The sequence below is a fragment of the Grus americana genome, chromosome 15 (genome assembly GCF_028858705.1).
Source record: "Grus americana isolate bGruAme1 chromosome 15, bGruAme1.mat, whole genome shotgun sequence".
Taxonomy (NCBI): Eukaryota; Metazoa; Chordata; class Aves; order Gruiformes; family Gruidae; genus Grus; species Grus americana.
The window spans coordinates 17,692,690-17,713,113 of NC_072866.1; the positions used below are offsets into that span (position 1 = coordinate 17,692,690).

Genomic DNA, 20,424 nt, shown 5'->3' on the forward strand with positions numbered 1-20,424 from the left:
GTCTTTAAGGGTCCATTAGGTCCCTTTGACCTGCAAAGTCTCCCACACAATTTAAAACTGAGCTGCCCCAAACTCAGCACCACCCATGACAGAAAGCACACCTCTCTGAAGCTGAGTTTGCCCATGGCAGGAGATCCCACTGCTCTGCTAGCAAGGCAGCAGCACCAAGCAAGAAAGCTGATGTGACCATGCAGCAACACGTGCCACCAGGTACCCAGCCATCACCCAGCTCTGAGAAGCTGGAGTGCAGCCCACAAGACAGGAGGACAGTAGCGCGCACGCAGGCAATATCTAGAAGCCCAGTGAAACACTGCATACACATAGGCATTTTCTGAAAACCATTACAACTTCAGCTTCAAGTAGTAGCAACAATGGAAACACCAGAAAATGAAATAGCTAGAGTATCCATAAGCACCAAAACCAGCACCACTACCCTCCCCGCTGCAGGGAGCAACGCAACAACAAAGTGGGTACGGAGGGTTGGTTATGAGGACAAGTTCAGCAAGGGAGAAGATTTTTCCAGACACATCTTATACCAACTGGAATTCACAACTGTTCTTTGGCAGGGTTAGAAAAATCCAGAAATCAAACAACCACACCCACAGGACCTTTAGCTGGAAGAAGTGAAAGGCAGACTCCACGTGATTTGGAAAAGTATGACAAATAACAAAACCATCTATATTCTTGGGAAACAACGCAACTAGTGAAAAAAAAATGGAGTAGTTATGACACACCACAAACATCAAAAACGTATATACTACAGCCAAGAATTCTGTTTTCATAATGAAAGAATTTGCCATCAGAAATTCTATACAAACTAGTTGTTTCCAGCATCCAAAGTGTTCTTGCTTCTACCTGATGTTTCAATTCCACCATTCAAAGAACTGGCAGCTCTTTTTCACAAAACCACTGCTCTCTCAAGTGAGTTTTTCCACAAACTAAATTCTGAAACACATATTCTGTAAAGCTCTTCACATAAAATGTCTCATTCTAGGAGAGGGAAAAAATACATTTGATGATAACTCCTAATTTGGCCACTTTGGAGAAACCTGGAAATTAGCTGAAAAGATATATGAACTTAACGTAAAAGCAGGTTAACAGAGTCACTTTTGATCAGTTGGAAAAGCTAAATATCTTAAAGTCTTAATGATTTTAATAATACTTGCTGAGTAATACTTTAATGGTTCTTGAGAAAAACAGTATAATGACATTTTGTTTACTAGTAAGGCAGCTCATTAGCTCAACACTATTTGGCAAATGCCGGATGAATATGTGAGAGGTTCTTTGAACTGTCTAAGAAAACCCACGTTTTCCTCTTACCCGCACGCTGCCTTCAGTAGCTCTCACCTCACTTTTAAAAAAAAAAAAAAGAAAAAACAACACACCAAAAAACAACCCAAAAAACCAAACTTCCAGCTCGCTCTCCTCCCTTCCTCCACACAACCACCCTCTCCACACAACCAGTTTCCTGCTCCGCGTTGTCGCTGCCGTCCCAGGGTCCGCACCGGTGCCAGCCCCTGCGTGCCCCTGCAGAGCCAGACCCACCCGCAGCGTTCCCACCTCTCACCTGGGTTTCAGCTCAGCCACAGCGGGCTGCGCTCACCGCTCCTCATTAAGGAAGAGCGAAAACATTGCTATGCAAACACGCGGCACAGCTGCCAGCCTGCAGAAAGCGTGTCTCCGGCCTCCCTCACAGGACAGCACGGCAGCAGCGCGCAGTCACCGTTATTGCCATTGCCCGCACAGCCCCGAGTAAGGCAGGCGGGCGGCCGAAGGCGGCAGAAGACACCGCTCCGGTCACTCGGGAACTCGCCTGCAGCCCCCCAAGCTCACCAGTACCCCCCCCCAGCACCTCCCTGCCGGACACCCCGCACACGAGGCACGCCAGCTCCCGCTCTGCGACCCGGGCCGGGGCCGTGGCACCCAGCCGGCGACCAGCGAGGCCACGGCCCTGCCCGTCCACCCAGCCCGCGGCCGCTTCGAGCCGGTGCTCACGCACGCCGGGGCGGGCGCAGGGCCGGGGAGCGCCGCAGCCCCCCGCGCTCCGCCCAAGGTGAGCGCCGGTACGGGGGGCTCCCGACCCCGCCGCCGGGCGCGGCCCCCTCGGGCTCCGCCCGGGCCCGACGGCCCGCGACCGCGCCCCGTCCCACCCGGCTCCCCGCCATCCCTCAGTACCGACACCGGCGGCCGCCGAGCCGAGCCCCCGCGGCCCCATCCCGCCGCTCACCCAGAAGGGGTCGTAGGCGTCCGCGCTGCAGAAGCTCTCGATCCCCATCGGGCGCGGCGGGGCGACCGCAGCAGCGCTGCGCTCCCCCCGCCTCCGCACCTCTCCGTGCCCGGGCGGCGGCAGGCGGAGACGGCCCGGCAGCGCCAGCACGGCACCCTGATTGGCTCCGCGGTCACGGGGATGCCGAGCCCCGGCGGCGCCGCGCCCGCGCTGCGCAGCCCCGCCCCGGCGGGGGCGGGCGGCCCCGAGCACCCCAGCCCGCCCCGGCGGCGGCCCGCGGGGCGCCTACGTCTCCGCACAGGCGGCGGCACCACCGTGCAAGGCGGGGGACGGGCCCAGCCGGCCGCGGGCTCGGGTAGAGCCCAACGCGCGCTTCTTTGTTCAACGCAGAAATCTCCGCCCCCGGCGGGTAACCGGCCCGGAAGCATCGCCCCCACCTCGCCTCCCTGCCCGTGTCCGCAGCACCCGGTACCGCCCGCCCCCAGCAGCCCCCCGGGTCCCGCACCTCCCGCCCGGCCGCGGGAGCGCCTGCCCGCCGGGCTCGACCTGAGCGGGCATCACGGCACGGCCCTTCCAGTGACACTGCTCCGGGCCCCGCGCACACGGACCCCACGCAGCCCCCGTGGGCAGGCACCGCAGCGCCCTGCCGCGCCCCAGGGGACAAAGCAGGGCACCGTCCTTGGGGAAGGCCACAGCGAAAGCCTAGGCTCACCTTCAAATATTTCACTTTTACACCTGAACCAGTTGAACTGGTTTCAAAGCCCTGAACTAGTTCAAACTGACTAGTGTGAACTGAAACCGAACCAAAGTAACTTCATCCACAGCCCAGCTCGCACCAAAATACGTACTAGTTGAAATAGCTGCACAGCCCCTGTGGGCGCATTTGCCTGTCTCTCGCTCAGCACTCTTATCCTATTTAAACGCATCGGTTAAACCCACAGACGGTATCCACGGACGGCTGACTATCTCACGTACTAGAACAGACCAGCTGGAGTATGGATGGCGCATGTGTAGGAATGGCATCGTACGTGGCAGGAAAGAGCAGGGTGGTTACGTACCACCCTACGGTAACATCTGAAAGCTTTAATCACACAAGTTATGTGAAGAACCTCAATTTTAAATGTTCTTTTACATCCAGAGCAATTACGGTTACAGACAAAGTTGTTAGAAGAGAGAGAGGTCTCATTGTCTAACGTATAACTCAAAAGCAAGCATCACGCGTACAAAAAATGATTCACAGGTTGGTCTTTACTCACCTGCGCGCCTTCAGCGCAGTTTCAGAGCTGCGCTCCACGGTCACCGCTGTGGCCACACTGCCCACCCGACGGCGGCGTTTCTGCTCTGTCCCCCCAGCTCTCACCCGCCCAGGGCATGGGGTGGGGGAGCAGCAGCGTTCAGCCCACGCCAAGGTCACACATTCCTCGATGAGCTGAGCAGAATCATCGCAGAAAGATCAAACCAAACAAATTGGGTGTCAGAAGCTAGACAAGCTTATGTCACTTTAACCCACACCTTAGTTCATACCGTGTTAAAATCTTTATGGTATTGCAAGAGAACAGCTAATGTTGAAGTCTGATCCGATCCCCCTTATTTTTATTAAGAATATTTCTGTCCTGTTTTGTGCACTCTACATTCATCTTAAAGTCCTATTAAATACCTTGGTGGGTTGGGTTTTGATGTCTCAATGCTCACTACAACTCCTGCTGAAAAAGTTGCATGACAGTCTCCAGCATCTTGTTATCCTACTGCTCCTCAGCTGCAAGGAATACTTTTTTTTTTTAATATGCTCTGCAGCACATACAAATGTTAATAGCTCTGATAATTAATACAAGCTATCCCATAGTTAGGTTGGAAGAGCTTTTCTTTTTTAATAGCACTATTAATGAAATAGTAAACCAGAAAAAATGCTAAATAGATAATAGAACCTCTCAGAGCTTACACTTTTACACACATTCTGTGTGCAAACATAAACTTACAGCTGAAGTGATACATCAGAAAATTATTTAGGATCTAGAGATGATACACAGGGATTCTTCCAAACAAGAAGACAGTAAATAAGCATGAAGTGAGGAGGGTCAATACAAATATATTTTTACCCACACCTGTTTTTCTCCAGATACTATTGTATGCTAAAAGACTAACAAAATTTAAGTTACACTTTCAGGAGTCAAACTTTCCAATTACTTCAATACAATAATTTTTTTTTCAGCTCCAAGCTGTCCTTGTACCAATGGTCATGCACCAGGTGAATGATGTTTCTCATCAAATAAAGATACTTGGATCTGTACCTCATATTAGTTCCCTTCCAATTAATTCCATCTCCTTCCCTTAGAAACTCTAAGCAAGAGAAACAACAAAGATGTAAACCGAAGTGCTGTCAAAATGCAGAGCAAATAATTAACATGAGGGGAAGCAGAAGAGCTCAGAAGCAAAACGTAACAGACTTGAAATCTTTGTTGTGGAGGAGAAAAACCAGAACTGACGCAAGCCCAAACCTGCAGAGATACAGAACCAAGATCTCAGAAAACCAATGTGGATTTCACAAACCATTGTTGTAACAGCATCTTTTAAAACACAGATTAATACATAAAATAGAAACTGCAATCTTATTTAAAAAGGCATTTCCTTGCAATCAGAAAAAAAACCAACCCAAAATTCTGTTGTGGACACCGAACTTTGCTTGGTAGCATACAAATTAAAGCTGGATAGGAAAGACGGGGTGGAAAACAGCAACAACTTATCAACTGGAAATTAGGTGTAATAGAACAGTGACCCACAACAGCATGGTGAAATTTGGAAGGATGCCGAGAAAAATGTTTCGGCTGTGAAAACGCCACGCATGTTCAAGGCAAGCGGTTATTGCAGTAGGGATCTGGGCAGCAGACGTAGGGCAAACAGGGCGCTTACTGCTGCTGACTCACTGAAAGTTCCTGCTACGTTAACGGGATAGATGAACTTCACCATCACTTCTAAAGACTTTTTTCCTGAATTTTATTTAGTGCTCCCTGCCAGGGATTCTTTGGAAGCTCATAATATAAATATTAACTTTGAGAGGAAACATTAAAAAAACAAACCAAAAAATCCCAGCACCTCCCACCCCAGACTTCAAGGCCGTGGTTTTTCTGCTTAAGAAGACTCACATTTTCCTTCAAGCCCAAGCAGGCTGCTCCACTTAGACCATGACAAATCATTTGTTCATCCCCACTGGCTGCATTTCCTTTGGGAAATACTTAACACGTTCACAAAACAAACGCTGCCGACTCATCCCGGCATCATGAAGCACGCACACATGCCTCGGGACACACCAGGGATCCTCACAGATTGCAAACCACCCAGTATACCGCTACATTTTGGCAAGTCCTTTTCATTAAAAGCTCATTTTTGGCGAGTCCTTTTCATTAAAAGCTCATCCTTCAGGGACTCCGTACCAAACTCCTCTGCTACACATCAGGGAGAAACTCTCACTCATGCTCCATGGTTCCTTTTTTTTTCCATTTTTTGTTGGTTTGGTTTTTTTTTTGTTTTTCCCTCCAGATGAAGCACACTGACCACCTTTGAAATTGCAGAGGGGAAAAAAGTACAGCAACCCCGAGAGGCTGTCCGTTCCCCCCGCCCCAGCGGACAGGACCGAAGTACGGGCAGGCAGAAGCAGGACACCGAACGGTAACTCCGCACGCACCACGGAGCACCGCTCGTTACCTCACGGCAGCACAGGGGATGTCCCTGGGGCTGCGGAGCCGCTCCTCGCGCAGGGACCGCCCGGCCCCTCAGCCACCGGCTCCGCCCTGCTCCGCTCCCCGCGCAGGGACCGCCCAGCCCCTCAGCCAGGGGCTGGGCTGGGCTGGGCTCCGCCCTGCTCCGCTCCCCGTGCAGGGACGCCCCGGCCCACCCGGCCCCTCAGCCAGCGGCTCCGCTCTCGCCTCAGAGAGCGCGCGGCCACGCCCGCCAGCCCCAGGGCGCGCGCCGTCCCCCGCTCGAACCGCTCGAACCGCCCGCCCCGCCCGCCGGCGCTGTTCGATTGGCTGGCGTGCGCCGAGGGGCGTGGCCGGCAGGCGCCCGCTCCCGCCTCCCAGCGCCGCGCCTGCGCGGTGGCCGCCCGCCGCCGCCGGGCTGTGGCATCCGGGGCCTCGTCGCGGCCGTTGAGCGATGGCGACGGTGGCGGAGCTGAAAGCAGGTTCGGCAGGGAGGGCGGCCGGAGAGGGTGGGCGGCCCGGGCGGCGGAGGCACCTCGGACCACCCCAGGGCCGTGCAGCCGGCCCTGCCTCGTACACCCGGCGGCCGGTAATGGGGCCCTGGCTCCTCACGCCGCCCTTGGGGGGCCGCCGGGGAAGCGGCCCTGAGGCTCCACACGGGCGCTCTGCCCGCTCTGTGACTTGGTCTGGGTTTCACTGTTAACGACAGCTTGGTACAGGAGCGTCCCACTTCTGAAATTGCTAGAACTCATCTTTACTACTAAAATAAATAATCGTGACTTCTTTGAAGGCTTAATTTTTATCTGTAACGTGCCTCCTCTGGTTACCTCTGGCATACGCACAGGTGCAGATATCGTTATTTCACTGTGAATATGCCGAAATTATGTTTATACCGTGAATAGTAAATGCTGTTTGAATACACTTGGCTTTATATTTGAGTACATTTGGCTTTATATTAACAGATCTCTTTATGGTAATAGTTTTAAAGGATACACTGGAAAAAAGAGGTGTTCTTGGACAAATAAAGGCAAGGATCAGAGCTGAAGTTTTTAATGCACTGGATGACCAAAGCGAACCACGGCCACCACTGTCTCATGAAAATCTCTTAATCAACGAACTAATTCGTGAATACCTGGAATATAACAAATATAAATACGCAGCATCTGTTTTAACTGCAGGTATTGGGGAGGAATTTTTGTTCTCATCACTGTATTAATAGACGTTTGCTGTTTGGTTGAGTAATTCCACTAATACCATGAAATTAGTAAGTGGGACCAAGCTGTACTATCTTGTCTTCCCTTGGAAATAAATAAGATACAAACACTGTCTCCGCAGCTTTACTTGCAGCATTAAGCCAAATCATACCGTTAGTTTTCAAGAAAACTTACTCTTTGCTCCTTATCTTTGAGGTAGATGCTTTGACAGAGTAGTTAATACAAGAGCAAGACAACTTGCTAGCAGCCTGAAAAATCAAAATACCTTTCTTGAAATGTCTGCTTTTGTTTTGGAAAATCGCTAGCAATATTTTTAAAGCATAGATCACATTTTTGTCTCATTGGCATTTGGGTAAAGTAAAAAAATAGATATCTACAAATGAACAAAAACTAAAGTAATACGTACACATAAAGCAGTTGATAGCCTGAATTACAGCAGTTCTGGCAATTCATGCATATAAGCTGTATCAGAAATGTAGTTAGATGTCCTCAGCTTAAATAACAAAAAAGAACATAAAGAAAGTCTTTTTTTGAACAAGTGCAGTTAAGCGTTACTATTACTGGCTGTGCTAAAATACCAATATTTGAGAGCTGTTTAGACTACAACATCCAAACGGTAGATGTAATTTCTGTGGTACAGCACTTACGTATTTTTGCAACTATTGCTAACTTGTATTTGAAATTTGAAGTTCTGTAGTTGTGCTTAGACACAATAATTACATTTTCTATTTAATAATTTGATACATTTCACTCTACTAAAATTACAGGCACAAAGATTCATCTGAAGGGGAGATGGAGACAGTCTGTGTAATAGTTAAACTGTTGTATCTGATAACAGTACTTTAGAGAAAGAGTTGTTTGCCTGATTAATTTATCTTTACATTGTAAGACTTTATATGAGTATGAAGCACTAATGTTAAGTGAGTTCCCTGGAATTACAATATACTGTTAGATATTAATAGTCTAAAAGGGAGATGGGTGCTCTCGTTCTCTTTTGAAGTCTCCTGAGCAGTCTTTAAAAGTTAATTGGTGATACTTTTCTTACCAGTCTTAAGAACTTTGGGGAAATCTCTTTTCCAGAATCTGGCCAGCCTGCAGTGCCCTTGGATAGACAGTTTCTTGCCAAAGAGCTGAACATAGCTGAAGACGCAAATGGAAAATCAGTGTAAGGAGTGATTTTGGAATGCACAGTGTATTCTGTTCTGCATATATTTTTCTCTTTAGTGTTGTCATAAATCACACGTAAATGTTCTCACCAGTTGAAATGTGACTAAATCACATATGCTCTGACATGCTGGATTCAAACTCACAATGTCAAACATGGAGCCATTTTCAAACACACTCAAAACTAACATTTAATTCTGCCAACTCTGCAGCATTCTCCAGATAGCATGCTCTACACCAAAACGCAAGTCTCTTACCAGTACAGTCTTTCCTACAGTCAGAAGTAGAAAACAGATCCGCTCTTTGCATATCAGTGAGTTGCTTTGTAGAGCAAGAAAAAGATTCGTGTATAAATTCTCAGTGCTCTGGTACGACTGCATTAATGAGCTAGGGTACTGGAGCACGTTTAAACACATCCAGCGTTCTCTGTAGCTTGTGCTGTCAATCTGTCCGGTGCTTAGGAAGCACCAGGTTTGGGCTGTGCAGTGGAGTACTGGGCTATGGCCTGCCAAAGTCTGATCCTTCGTACCGCACGAGCGAGAACTGGAGCTGTGTTCCTGTGCTACTCACGCTCCAGTCCTGCACCTGCAGGGTAGCTGGGAGCATCTCTTAGGGCGAGCTTTTTAGGAGAGTGTTGGTGTTCACAGTGGGCTTAGGTCTGTGCTTATTTATATAACGATACTCATCGTGATGTATTTTAAATAATTACTCTAAAGACGTCTGTACATTAAGTAAACATTAAGGTCTAAGAAGTTCTGAGGAAAGGGTGGGTTTTTAATGCTCAGTATTTCATTGACTTCATAGACTGCTTTTGTTACTTCTCTCTTAAGCAGACCTCTCTTGTATGGAATTCTCTCTCATTTCTTACATGGTGGTAAAGAAGGAAGTACCCAGAATACCCTTCCAAAAGTGTCTTTGCTGAATTATCCAAAGCAAAACTTTGGCAAACCACCTTCTGAGAGAAGTCAAAAAGGTGGGTACGGGGTCATTTTTGCAAAAGTTTTATTTGTGACTAGATTTTTTATATGATACATATGCTTGTAACAGCATAAGCGTGCAGATGGACGCGGTGTACCTCCTTCTTGGTGCAAGGAACACTTTGAACTGACACCTCTTTTGTAACAAAAATTCTTCAGCAGAACAGCGTTTATATAGCTCAAAAATACCATTGAGCTGTGTGACGTGACCATGCTTGTCGCTCAGGTATTCATTTGAGAAAGGTCTTACTATACCCAACTCAAGAAAGACCCACCCATGATTTCTCAGACAGCCCACATACGTGCCCTTGTTTAAGGAAGTGACGGATTGCACCAGCTCTCAGGCCTGCTTCTCTCTGCCGGTACGCTGACGGACAGCACGCACAGCATACGGATCCGATTGCCAGCGGAAGGGCCTGACTGGCCTTCACACGTGGCGGCAGTACAACCTCCTCTCTTGTAGGGGAATATATTTTATTTATAAAGCAGACATTTTTAAAAATTGCAGGCGACCAAAGTTATGTAATTTCTCAACAGCGGAAGGTACTGTGAAGCTGCTCTTACCTTGTGGCAGCTTGTTACCTTGTTAGTTACTAGAGAGAAGGGGAAAAAAAAACTAATTGTGTAGCTTTGTTCTCTTAAGGCTTTTGGACTGTTAAAAACTGAAAACTCAATTGAGTTTGACAGCTGTGCTATTCTAATTAGTTTTGCTGCTCTGCAGTTCCTGGTAAAGACCAGAAAATACTAATATCCCAATTCTCAGTATCAGAAAGGTCAACCGCCAAATTGCTTTACCATTTTCCTAAAAGTTAAACTGATCAAATTGTACTCCCTTACATGATTACAAATCTGGAATGGGTCAGCTGGAGACAGCATTATTACACTGGCAATTTAATACAAGAATTTCACCTAAATTCTCAGTAAAATATGTTAAATATGGGGTGTATCTCTCTGTTTCTCATCTGTTCTAACTTAGCTAATTCCTATAGAAAGTTCTTAACTCTTTAGCTGTCAATTTTGTATATGGCATAAACCTTTCCTGAGGACATAATTCACATCCTGTTGACTGCAAAGCTTAAGCTCTGAGTTCATTGCCCTGTAGTAGAACACTGCTAAGTCTTATTTTCCCTTTCTGGTCTGCTTTTTGGCTGGTTACGATTCATACTGCCTGAACTACAGAATGAAAGGGATCGTTGGTCCAGTTTTTCTCTTCAGAGTCTGCTCGGCATATTACTTCACTTTCTACTGTAAGAATTTAGTACTGTTGTGTTAGTACTATCAACTATTTCTTTTGTATCCAAAAAATTGAAAATTACGAGGCCTGAGATATTACATCTAAAAAGTGTGAGAAGTACTAAACACCTTAACAGTTAATTCATTGAGACAATGTTGTTTCCCTTCTGCCAGAAGAGGGGGCTGAAGAAATAAAATTTCAATACTAAAACTGCTATAAATGATCTCTTTGTTACAAAATAGCTATTCCCATCAGAAGTTTCTCCATTTTAAAAACAAATTCAGTGTACAGAAGACTTGTTTTTAAAGTACAGCTTTGTACCTCCGTTCTGAAATCGACTCTGTGCAGGGTCACCTCGCCCTGCTGACGCCAATATAATTTCACACAGGGATTTAATTGTTTAGGGTTGGTTACAAAACTCAGGATTAATCGTAAGATTTGACAGCACATTGCTTTTTGAACTAACAAAAAAATATAACGGTTTTAAGGCTTTTAACCTTCAAGTAACTGTAGTCTGAAATTACTTTCTGCATGTGTTTGTAGAATATGTCGGTGGAGACCTAAAGGCAGTGGGTTTAAAATACTAATTATCTAGCTGTTTTAATTAGGCTGCATATTAAGGTAATTGAGTCCTTTCATAAACTCAGCTCTCAAAGTCTCATATTTTAACGTCTAACTTGCTTTTCATCTTGCTTATTTAGTTGAATGAATAATCCAATAAACTGGTGTACAGACTGGGAATCCTGATGAAACGTGGGGAATGCGGTAGTTCTGTTAGTTCGTTCACAGTAGCCGAGGTGAAGTTGTCTGAAACCTCATCCTTAGTAATGCAAAGCTCTTATTTCATACGGTTGCATGGAAAAATATATTTGCAAAATTGCCCAAGTTGCCTACAATGATATTCTGAATCAAAGTTGATAATAGTAGAAAATAACACTTAACACCTTTGGATCTCCAGATGTGTGAGAATATTTATGTCTGTGTTTCAGTTTCAGATAGAATTCCAGAACCAGGAAGGATGGCTGGCACGAGCATCGAAGAGCCCCTTGTTTTACAAAGTATAAACAGATGATGTCTTTCACATGCTAATTCCTCATGTAAACTTCTGCAAGAGTTCATTTAGGAAATTCTTCTTTGCATAAGTGTCCCCAGTATGTCCAGTGGGACCATTTCGGCTTGTCAGACCTACCCATGAGACAGGATGACGGGGTCATACTTACCGTTAATGAAAAAATTGTTAGCAAGGGCTCTTCCTCCAGTGCTCGCAGAAGGAAGACCGTATCTGAAGTCACACTAGTGAAGCCTGTGTCTAGAATTGGGCCTAGAAATACTGGTTACATTATAAAATTTTATCACATAACTTAGCATTTCTGCACTTTCCTTACCATGTTCTGTCTTTGTGTGTCTTCCCTGTGTTTTTTGAATAAATTTTTTCGGTTTTATTCTGTGTTGTATTTTGAAAGTCTTCAAACTAAGCATTTTAATCATTCTTCTTTAAGAAGAAGAAGCTGCTACTTTTGGATAAGTATGGGAAAATAAATTTGAATAGAAGAGTGCTTTAGAGGAATAGTTGCTTTTAATTCTCCGGAAATGAGGACTATATTTATCTTCATGCCAACAAACAAATCAGGGTAAGTCTTTTCCATCTGGAGTTGCTATAAATTGTACGGTGTAACACTGAGTGTATGGGAGGGAGAGGAACTTCTGTTTTTTTCCCAAACAACATGAAACTTCAAGTCAGGCAAACTAAAAATAAAAAGTTGGTAATAGATCACTGATTCTCAACTTTTTTTAGCTGAGGTACTTACATGTTGTGAAATGGTAATTTACTTTAAAAGCCAGACTTGGAGAGGTACATCAGAAAATAACAGGTTAGCTATTTTCTCTACATTTTAACACGATGTATAGATGTTAATGTTTCCAGTGGTACTGAGAGGAGTTTTGTATAAATAAGTTTTTAGGGTTGCATTCTTAAAAGTCTTAATTGTTAGATAAATGGTACAGTAAGTGGGGAAAGAAGGGGAAGAGAACAGGCAGTTTGTGAGTTCAAGTGAAAGGACCCCGAGTTGTACAGACTGCAGAGTTTTGCCTTAGTCGTGATTTGACCCAGTCAGCATGACAGGTCATTTTTATTCTGACAAGCGGCCTCGCCTCTGCTCTGACGTGCAGTTGTAGAGAACAGGTAGGGGTGGAAGGGGAAGCTGCGCTTACCCGTCCAGAGGCTCCGCAGTGAGCTCACCCCTCTGCGTGGCCGGCCGTGCTGCCGGCTCCCCGGGGCTGATTACTGGTGTCTCAGGGCTGTTGCCGGGAGGGGAGGATGCGTGTTTGCAAAGGTACCTCGGACAAATCCATCGTGGAGTCTCTTGAAGCTTGGCATCAATTATAATTGACCAGTTGTCAAGGAAGCAAATCTCTCTCTGTGTGCCCTCGCTCTGTGCTGCCCCCGCCGTCAGGTCAGCTCCTTGGCTGAAGAGCCGTTGGGTACCACCTACCACCACGGGATTCTGCCTCCCTGCACGAGTGCAAACACATGGCTGAGCTCTCTTCATTCCGCTGCCTAAAAGTACAGCAGAAAAATGGTCTTCTCAGCTGTTACTTGCAAAGTCCCTTCATTCTGGAATGAGCTGAAAGTACCTCCATGGAAAGCTGCAAAAGGGAACTTTGAACAATGCAGGTAGGCTTGCTCTGGCCACGGAGATCCCTGGATTTTTAACTCCGGTTTCCCAGAGGTTAAGTGCTGGACCCCTGTTTCTCGGGGGCCCAGTGGGTCAAATTGTTACGTGCATTTGGAATCTGAATTGTCTTTCCGAGGGCAAGGAAAAAGGCTCTGGGAAAGGCAGAAGCTCTAACCTTCTCTGTTAGACAAGTCCAGTGTCACCAAAGCCGTTGCGGCTGCTTTCTCTCTCCCCACCACGCAGAAGCTGCCCCGGAGCTCCCTGGGAAACGGATCCCGAGGGGCAGAACTCAAGCGCCATCGCTGTCCTGGTGGAAGAAGGCAGAGGGCCGTCCGGCCTTGCCCTTTCCCAAGCAGACGGCTCAGCAGGCTCGTCAAAGCAGAGGCCGTTACGAGGGTGTCGTCGCTGAGCTGTGGGGCTAATGAAGGTGTGTCTCTGGAATCCCAGAGGAAATCCATTTAAGACAGAGGGAATCTTGGGACTATTTTCTTTGGGGCTTGCAGCTTCAGGCCGTTGTCAGGGTCCTGCGCTGGCACGGTGGGTGGGAGCTGCCCCCTTTGCTCTCGGCGCAACCCGCGCTGCAGCTGATTCTCCAACACCCTCACAGCACAGGTTTGGGGGTCTGGAACTGTCTCCCGTTTCAAAGTCAAGTCACTGTACAAGCAAATTAAAACCAAATTAAAGTGTATTTCCACTGATATTTATTTGTACAACAAAGCTTTGAACTATGCCTATAAAAATACACTGGTCTAATCACATTACTAATGGTCTAGCGTCTATCCTGCCAGAACATGAACCGCGAGAGCCTCTTTCAGACGCAGACGCGGTGAGCCCTGTGAGCGTCAGGCTGCCGTACTTGGGAACGGATGAAGAGGAATTGCAAAGCCTGCACACTATGGCTGCACTTTCCAAACAAGCATTCCGTAAAAGTTTAAGCTAAGCGAGGTCAGTATTTAGATGAAGATAATTCACAACCCTAGAGTCACAGGTTCAGGTTTTAGAAGAAATTGCCACCTAGGTGAGCATGCACAAATTATTTTCTTAAATAATTTAAGAAGCTCCATCTACCTTAATTACAGATTGTGATCTCTTGCATTAACTCCCTTATTCTTTCTACTGACATCAGAAAATGAAAAAAAGATATAAGCCTGTAGAAGTTTGGGGGTTTAAATGAGCAAAATGCATTTCTGAATTTTAGCGGAGCTAGAACACTGTAACTGAGACTGTTACAGAGGGCGTTACGTTAGAAGAGGCTGGTCTTTGTCTAAGTGTGATATCGCAAGTGAAGGTGACAAGGAGCCAGTGGCATTTGGTGTGGATATCAGATCTGGAAAGCGCTTTGGAAGAACTTAACCCACGAGTTTAAACAACCCCAAAATTCTTTAAAACTAAATTTTTGCTCTCCCCTAGAATCAGAGGAAACTGTTTACAGACTCCGCGGCATCAGTGCTGTTTCAGGGGTATTAGTTTCTGTCATGCACAGGGGAATTTTTTTTCTAAGCTTTATCAACACGCTCCAGGGAGTCGGTTACGCTTTCCTTCCTGAGCACCCGTCATATCAAGCCGAATCTGGGTGTCGGTTGATCAGTTTTCCGGAGGAGTGATTATCACTAGGTGATTATGTTTAGGAAAAGAAAACCCCAAATACTTGTTCGCACTTGCAAAGACACCCTTTCAGTAGCAGCTGGTGCGCAACTGGTTCAGAACTGACCCGTGTGCTTCACATGCTTCACCTGACCAGCAGCCAGCGTTAGGCACAGAGCTTCTCATTAAGCAGCTGGTGACCATCCTACCTCGTCAGACGCCTCCCGTGATTGATTGTTCTAGTTTGGATGCAGCCCGTCCCTCCTGCTGCACGAGCACAGCTCAGCTCCGGGGGTAACCCACCCGTACGCGTCTCAGCTCCAGTTACCTATGGCAGCTTAGAGAAACATGGTTGGTAAACTTAGGTAAAAACATTTTGAAACAAAAAATTGTTCACCTGACACACGTTATTTAACAAACATGACCAGCCGTGCTTCTCTTTTTTCCCTCCGTTGCATTCAGGTTACACCATGGTAAGGCAGCTGAAAGTTCGTGTCTTTCCTTCTCAAGTCCTCTTTTTTCCCCGAGTACAATATTTACAGCACAAATTTAGCACAGAGATATTTTAAGGGCAGGCTGCTCATTATTTTTTTCTAGAAAAGTAATTTAAACAAATAGATCGGGGGGGTGTGTTTAAATAAAGCTTATTTGTCATCACAAAGGCACCATCCACCAGGAATCCACAGCTTTCATTTTGAGGCAACTTTTGGTTTTACAAAATACGACAACGTTTAGGAAAGCCCAGCCAGGCTATTAGATTAGCGTATTCTCACGTTAGCCTTTAAGCGAAGGTTGGAAGCCACGCTTACGCTTCTCAGGTCCTACCCCGCATGGCTCGAGAGCGTGACTGCTTCAGTCCCAGCAGTAATGGTTTTTAGACTTTCCAGCTCCGTCTCACGTCACATCATACATCACCCTCCACCGCTGCCTCTGTTACACACACGACTCGGGCAGCAAGCCTGCATGTGCACATGCAGCGGTTTGCAGACCAGCTGGAATAATTTCCACTCCTTTTTAAGTGACTATTAAAATGTGCCTGGTTTTGTGCAAAGCTGCACGGGTTTAAAAGGAACTTCTTAGGATAACTTTGATGAATGCAAAAACAATCACACTTTTCAGAGGATCCCCTTGCATTCATTATTTTATATTCATTATATTCCTATTTGAAAGCTAAGTTTGCAACTGAGAAACTGCAAAAACAAATAAATACAGAGAACTACCCAGTGAGGAACTTTCTGCTAACAAGGGCAAGTTTCTTGGATTTTCGTCCTGGCGATCATTTCCCCTGGCTTTGCTCCAGCACAGCCACACGTGCACAAGTCCGATACGACACAGCTGCCCGTTGGATCCTGGCAGGGCTCTGCGTGCTGCGGGGCAGCCCCGCACCTCCGCACCAGGGACACCGACCCTCCGGCTGCAAGGACAGGCTGCAGCCGCTGGGACCGCGCGGCCGGTCTTCTCCAGCTGGGGCCTGAACACGAGTGCGTGCCTGGTATTTCTGAAATGTTGCAGGGAAGAAACCCCGATGCTCTTCCCCTCCCTCCTGTTTTTACCCCAATTTGCTCGCAGCTGGCCAGAGCTAGAAGAAGGGTCTACAGGTCTGTCACGCTGCCAGCGCTGGTACTTCGACCGAGTGACAGCAGAGGTTTTCAGCCCAGGTTCCCCTCACAGGGATTTTTTTAGGCTGCCAAGACCAGTATGAGCCTCATCCATCTTCTCCAGGAGGGTTTATTTTCCAGAGAAGACAGGGCTGTTGATGTCAAGAGAAATTATTTCGCCCAGGACTGTGCTCTGATCCTTTGGGCATACACCATATTTAGTCTGTTGCTGAGAGGGGGTTGTTTCGGTATTTTGTATTTGGCACGTTGATGGGAATTCCTAGAGGATCCTAGCTTTCCCTTTTTGGGATGTCTCCATCCACAGGTCTCACTGCACAAGGCTGTTGGCCACTAGCAGGGGAAGGAGGGGGCGCAGCTGGGGACGGAAGGTTTGGGGGGTGCGAGGAAGGTTTGACGAGGACCAGATCACTCCCTGACCCTGCAGGTCTGGCTCCCAGCACCCTGCCCTCCTCTCCCCCCCAGCGCACGGTGCCTGCCGCCCGTTCTTTCCACTGCATCCCGGGGACTGCTCCTCCTCAGCTATTTATCACTTCTCTGCTTCCTTTTATGGACAGAGGGAGGTATTTCTTATATATGAAAAAGTATTTACAGTCCTTTCTCAGGAACTGAGCCGCGCACCGGATCGCAAGAGAAACACTGGCGAATCCGCCGGGGAGGTGGGAAATGACCCTCCTGTTCCCCAGGGGCCAAGGAGGCTGAAACCAGCCCCAGGCTCCCAATGTCACGTAAACACGGGGAGACCCAGCGCGACCCCCACCCCGCACCCCCGCTGTGTGAGGAACTACCCTCCTCTCCCAAGCAACCCCTGAACTCGGGGACCTAGCTCCAAGAAAACGCGCTGGCGGTGGGCGGGAGGGTGGGAGCCCCCCTGCGCCACGCGGGCCCGTGATCTGCCCTCTGTCCTTTGCTAGGCGGGGGGCCGCGAGGGGCCAGGATGCCGCCAAGGCAGGAGGGAGTTAAAAGTCCTTTTGCTCGGCCAGTTTCACGCCGGAGGAAAAAGCAAAACCCCCAAAGGTGCGAGTCAGGGGCACCCATTTCGAGTCAGGGGCACCCCTTTCGTGCCTTTCCGAAAGCCAGAACCAGCCCGCTCCCCCAACGTGCGGCTCGGGGCAGGGGCAGCAGCCCGGGGCTGGGCCCTGCTGGCACTGAGGTCCTTGGCTCAGGCTGGCTTTTTTAACCCAGGTACCGAGAGGATTTTCCAGCAGGACGTGGTTTCCAGGGCCCCTCCCCACTGACAAGATTCTCCTCCTCTATATAGGGAGGCTGCAAAGGCGGCGAGGACTTGGACTGTCCCGGCTGGTGGCTGTGCAGGTTCCCGACTCTCCAATTCACTCTCTGCTCCCCTCATCGGACGCCTGTAAGTACCGCGGGGCCGGGGGTCCCCGCTGGGGCCGGGGCTGGGGGTGGCCGCGCTTTGGCTGGAGCAGCGTGGCAGCCTGACTGCTAGGCTATTTGCAAACGCGTTCAGTGAATTGACCTGCAGAGACCGTACGAGTTAGACGTAGGAACAGACCTCCCAGCCACGCTCGAAGGGTTTCTCCCAAATCGTGCGCTACTGACGGGTCCCGTTTAAACTGCCTTAGAGACCGCGCACGGACAAAGGTGTGCGCGGATGCTCTGGCTTGTTCCTTCGCCACTTCTAACACTGCTGTTGCCAAAGCGAGCCTTAAAGGCGCCGGCTGCAGAGCTCGACTCGCGCTCCAAGCCGGCAGCAAGGCAGCCCGCAGGGTGCTGAGCGCTGCGGATGCGGCAGGTACCCGCGGCAATGAACCAGCACCCAGCGATGACGAAACCTGGCAGCCCGAGCGGCTCATCCTCCGTAAGGATTTCTGCTTTTGCAGTGCTAAGAAAGGAACTCGGTGCACTTCCCATGCTGTTTAAAGAAACCAGATAAAATAATTGGTTTGTCGGTCACTTGTTCTTTAAACGAAAATGCTTAAAAATTAGAAGAAGAAATGGAAACACTTTTACAAAAACGCCTTAGCACTACAGATGTATGCTTTTAATACGCTGGGAATAAAGTTTAAGCAAAACTAATCTGATAATTCACTGAACTGCACTAATTCGAGTAATTTCAAATGTGACATACCTTTTTTTAAAGGGAAAATAAAGCAACAAACTTCTAACTTTGACAAAATACCGTGAGCAAAGAGGCGACAGTAGATGGCAGTGTAGAAAGCGGCTTCGGTGTCATCCCAGCAGCTCGCTGCCTTCTTTCACACACATAGTATATATATGTGTGTGTCTATGTACACCTATAGAAACGTCGATAGGCATTTGAGAGGGGCGGGTGTGCAGAATTCAGCAGCAACGTGAGATATTTTAAATATAAGGGAAATCAGAAGGTTTGTCGTGATTATCTAATAGATACGTCTCAATAAAATCTCCTCTAAAATGCACTTGTTTAAAACCAAGCCGACCTTCCCTGTCACTCAAAGCTCGGCCGTTCGCACAAGACGCCGTCCGTCTGCGCACAGGCTGACTTGCTGAACTCCCAAGTTCAAGGCTCCCTCGAGCCACTAACACGGAGGCTAAACCCCTGAACCCCGGAGAGCCCAGCGCCCGATTAAGTCCTGCCTGTACTCCAGTGCACACTGCTCCTCTGGCTGTACTCGCTGGGATGTAAACAATGATTTTTATTATCTCCTTTGCAATTGGCACAGCAGTCCCTACAAGGTATTTGTTTGGAATTGGGTACGGGGACGCGGCCGGGGACCGGCTATATTGCGCAGAATGTGGCCATATATGGCAGCGAGCAGGGCTGGCTGCAGAGCAGCCCGGCTCTTGATAATTCACGGAGACTTATTAGTTGCAAATCTGTTGGCTTTTAAGTATGTTAATTTCAGAAGAAGCCAAGAGCTAGAGATAGCTTTCCAACTTGTGCAAAGTCCAGTTAAGATCCGGATTATTTATGAATTCTAATGAACACGCAGGATCTGATTTACTGAACAGAATGACACCTGGGGCTATTGAAATGGCTGGGGTTTTCCAGATAAAGGGAATCTATCCCCGCATGATGCAACTGAAGTCTTTTTTCCTTTTTTACTTTCTACTTTTTACAGTTTATAACACAGGTAATAGCCCGGGCCAATGTCTCTGTAGTATTAAAAGAGCTATCAAGTGTTTAATCAGAGTTATGTAGTAACTTGCATTAACAGAGGTGAGAAGACCTGAGAGGAGACCAACGCACTTATGGACAATTTGATTAAAGTACATAGAGAGTGCATTAAAAAAAAACCACCCCAAAAACCAACCAACCAAAAAACCCACCAGCCCTGTGAAATTACTGAAAATGTTCTTTCTTAAGACAGAGACTTTCCCTCTTCCATGGTTGAACAACCGTAAGCTAGCACCGACGATACCTCCACGTTCAGCTGAAAACACCCACGAGGACAGCAAGCATTTGAAGGTGGTCCCGTGGGCAGTGGGAGAGGCGAAAGGCCAGGAGGGACTGGCCGTGGTGCTCGTGGCAGAGCCAACCGTGCTGGGGAGCCAGCTCCCACCCAAGATCATAAGATTAGCATTGACCCCTAGATTTCCACCCCCCCCCCCAAGCAATGCAGTTACGTACAGGAAAAGTAAAAGATAAGCAACCAGAAAGAACATGGTGAAGAGCTCCTGTAGCCCAAGAAACACAGTTTGAGTCAAGCAGCAGGTCACTGCTACGCTCTTCCATCAGAAAGCACTTATGGGAGTAGGACTTGGTTTCGGAAAATAATTCACATGCTTGGTTATATGTTCCTCTGTTCTAAATAATTATTCCCTGTACGGCTGTGATAAGCTTTTATACTGACATGCACATCCTGCCGAGGAAGGGAGAAGTGTCCTTTCTCTTCTCATTAGGAGAAAAGCAGTCCCTCCAAGCTCTGACCCAGGAGGCAATTCTGCTTGGCCAATAACCTTTTAATTAAAGTGCACTTCCTGGAGATATTTATACTTTGTCCTTGGAATAATATACTCAGGATAAACTGATTGTAATGACAGCATTCAACTTCTGTCACTACTTTTTGGCGTTCCTGACAGCAATACCAAATTCCT

The 20,424-nt window shown here is 47.7% G+C and overlaps 3 protein-coding genes across 14 annotated transcripts in view; 2 read left to right on the forward strand and 1 right to left on the reverse strand.

The window, feature by feature from the left end:
* Window positions 1-3,838, reverse strand: part of LOC129213033 (multidrug resistance-associated protein 1) — a 61,209-nt gene extending 57,371 nt beyond the window's left edge. For 3 of the 5 annotated variants that reach the window (XM_054842335.1, XM_054842338.1, XM_054842333.1), the window contains exon 1: window positions 2,228-2,384. In XM_054842335.1, coding sequence (XP_054698310.1) covers window positions 2,228-2,275 — 48 coding nt within the window. In that variant the 5' untranslated portion in view covers window positions 2,276-2,384. Of the gene's footprint in view, window positions 1-2,227; window positions 2,386-3,483 lie in introns of those variants that run through there. The other 2 variants (XM_054842336.1, XM_054842337.1) reach the window with 2 other exon arrangements.
* A 2,427-nt stretch (window positions 3,839-6,265) lies between these two features.
* CEP20 (centrosomal protein 20) lies at window positions 6,266-12,670 on the forward strand. Of its 6 annotated transcripts, none has more exons than XM_054843434.1 (5): window positions 6,266-6,401; window positions 6,900-7,097; window positions 8,214-8,298; window positions 9,128-9,270; window positions 11,498-12,670. In XM_054843434.1, the coding sequence occupies exons 1-5, from the start codon at window positions 6,374-6,376 to the stop codon at window positions 11,578-11,580; spliced, it is 537 nt and encodes a 178-aa protein (XP_054699409.1). In that variant the 5' UTR covers window positions 6,266-6,373; the 3' UTR covers window positions 11,581-12,670. The 6 variants fall into 6 exon arrangements, with proteins under 6 accessions (XP_054699409.1, XP_054699410.1, XP_054699412.1 ...); XM_054843435.1 differs by having other exon boundaries at window positions 9,131-9,270; window positions 11,498-12,668; XM_054843432.1 differs by having other exon boundaries at window positions 6,333-6,401; window positions 6,882-7,097.
* A 4,955-nt stretch (window positions 12,671-17,625) lies between these two features.
* The window catches only part of MYH11 (myosin heavy chain 11), a 59,573-nt gene continuing 56,774 nt past the window's right edge, over window positions 17,626-20,424 (forward strand). For 2 of the 3 annotated variants that reach the window (XM_054842577.1, XM_054842578.1), the window contains exon 1: window positions 17,645-17,743. The gene's annotated coding sequence lies outside the window, so the exon portion shown is untranslated. Of the gene's footprint in view, window positions 17,744-20,424 lie in introns of all 3 variants that reach the window. The other variant, XM_054842576.1, reaches the window with a different exon arrangement.

What these genes read in the sequence shown, in the direction of transcription:
- CEP20 (XM_054843432.1), top strand. Translation starts at nt 6,374, where the DNA reads ATGGCGACGGTGGCGGAGCTGAAAGCAG. An exon ending in GGTGGCGGAGCTGAAAGCAG is followed by an intron (nt 6,402 to 6,881) that starts GTTCGGCAGGGA and finishes TTATATTAACAG; the next exon opens with ATCTCTTTATGGTAATAGTT. An exon ending in AGCATCTGTTTTAACTGCAG is followed by an intron (nt 7,098 to 8,213) that starts GTATTGGGGAGG and finishes TCTCTTTTCCAG; the next exon opens with AATCTGGCCAGCCTGCAGTG.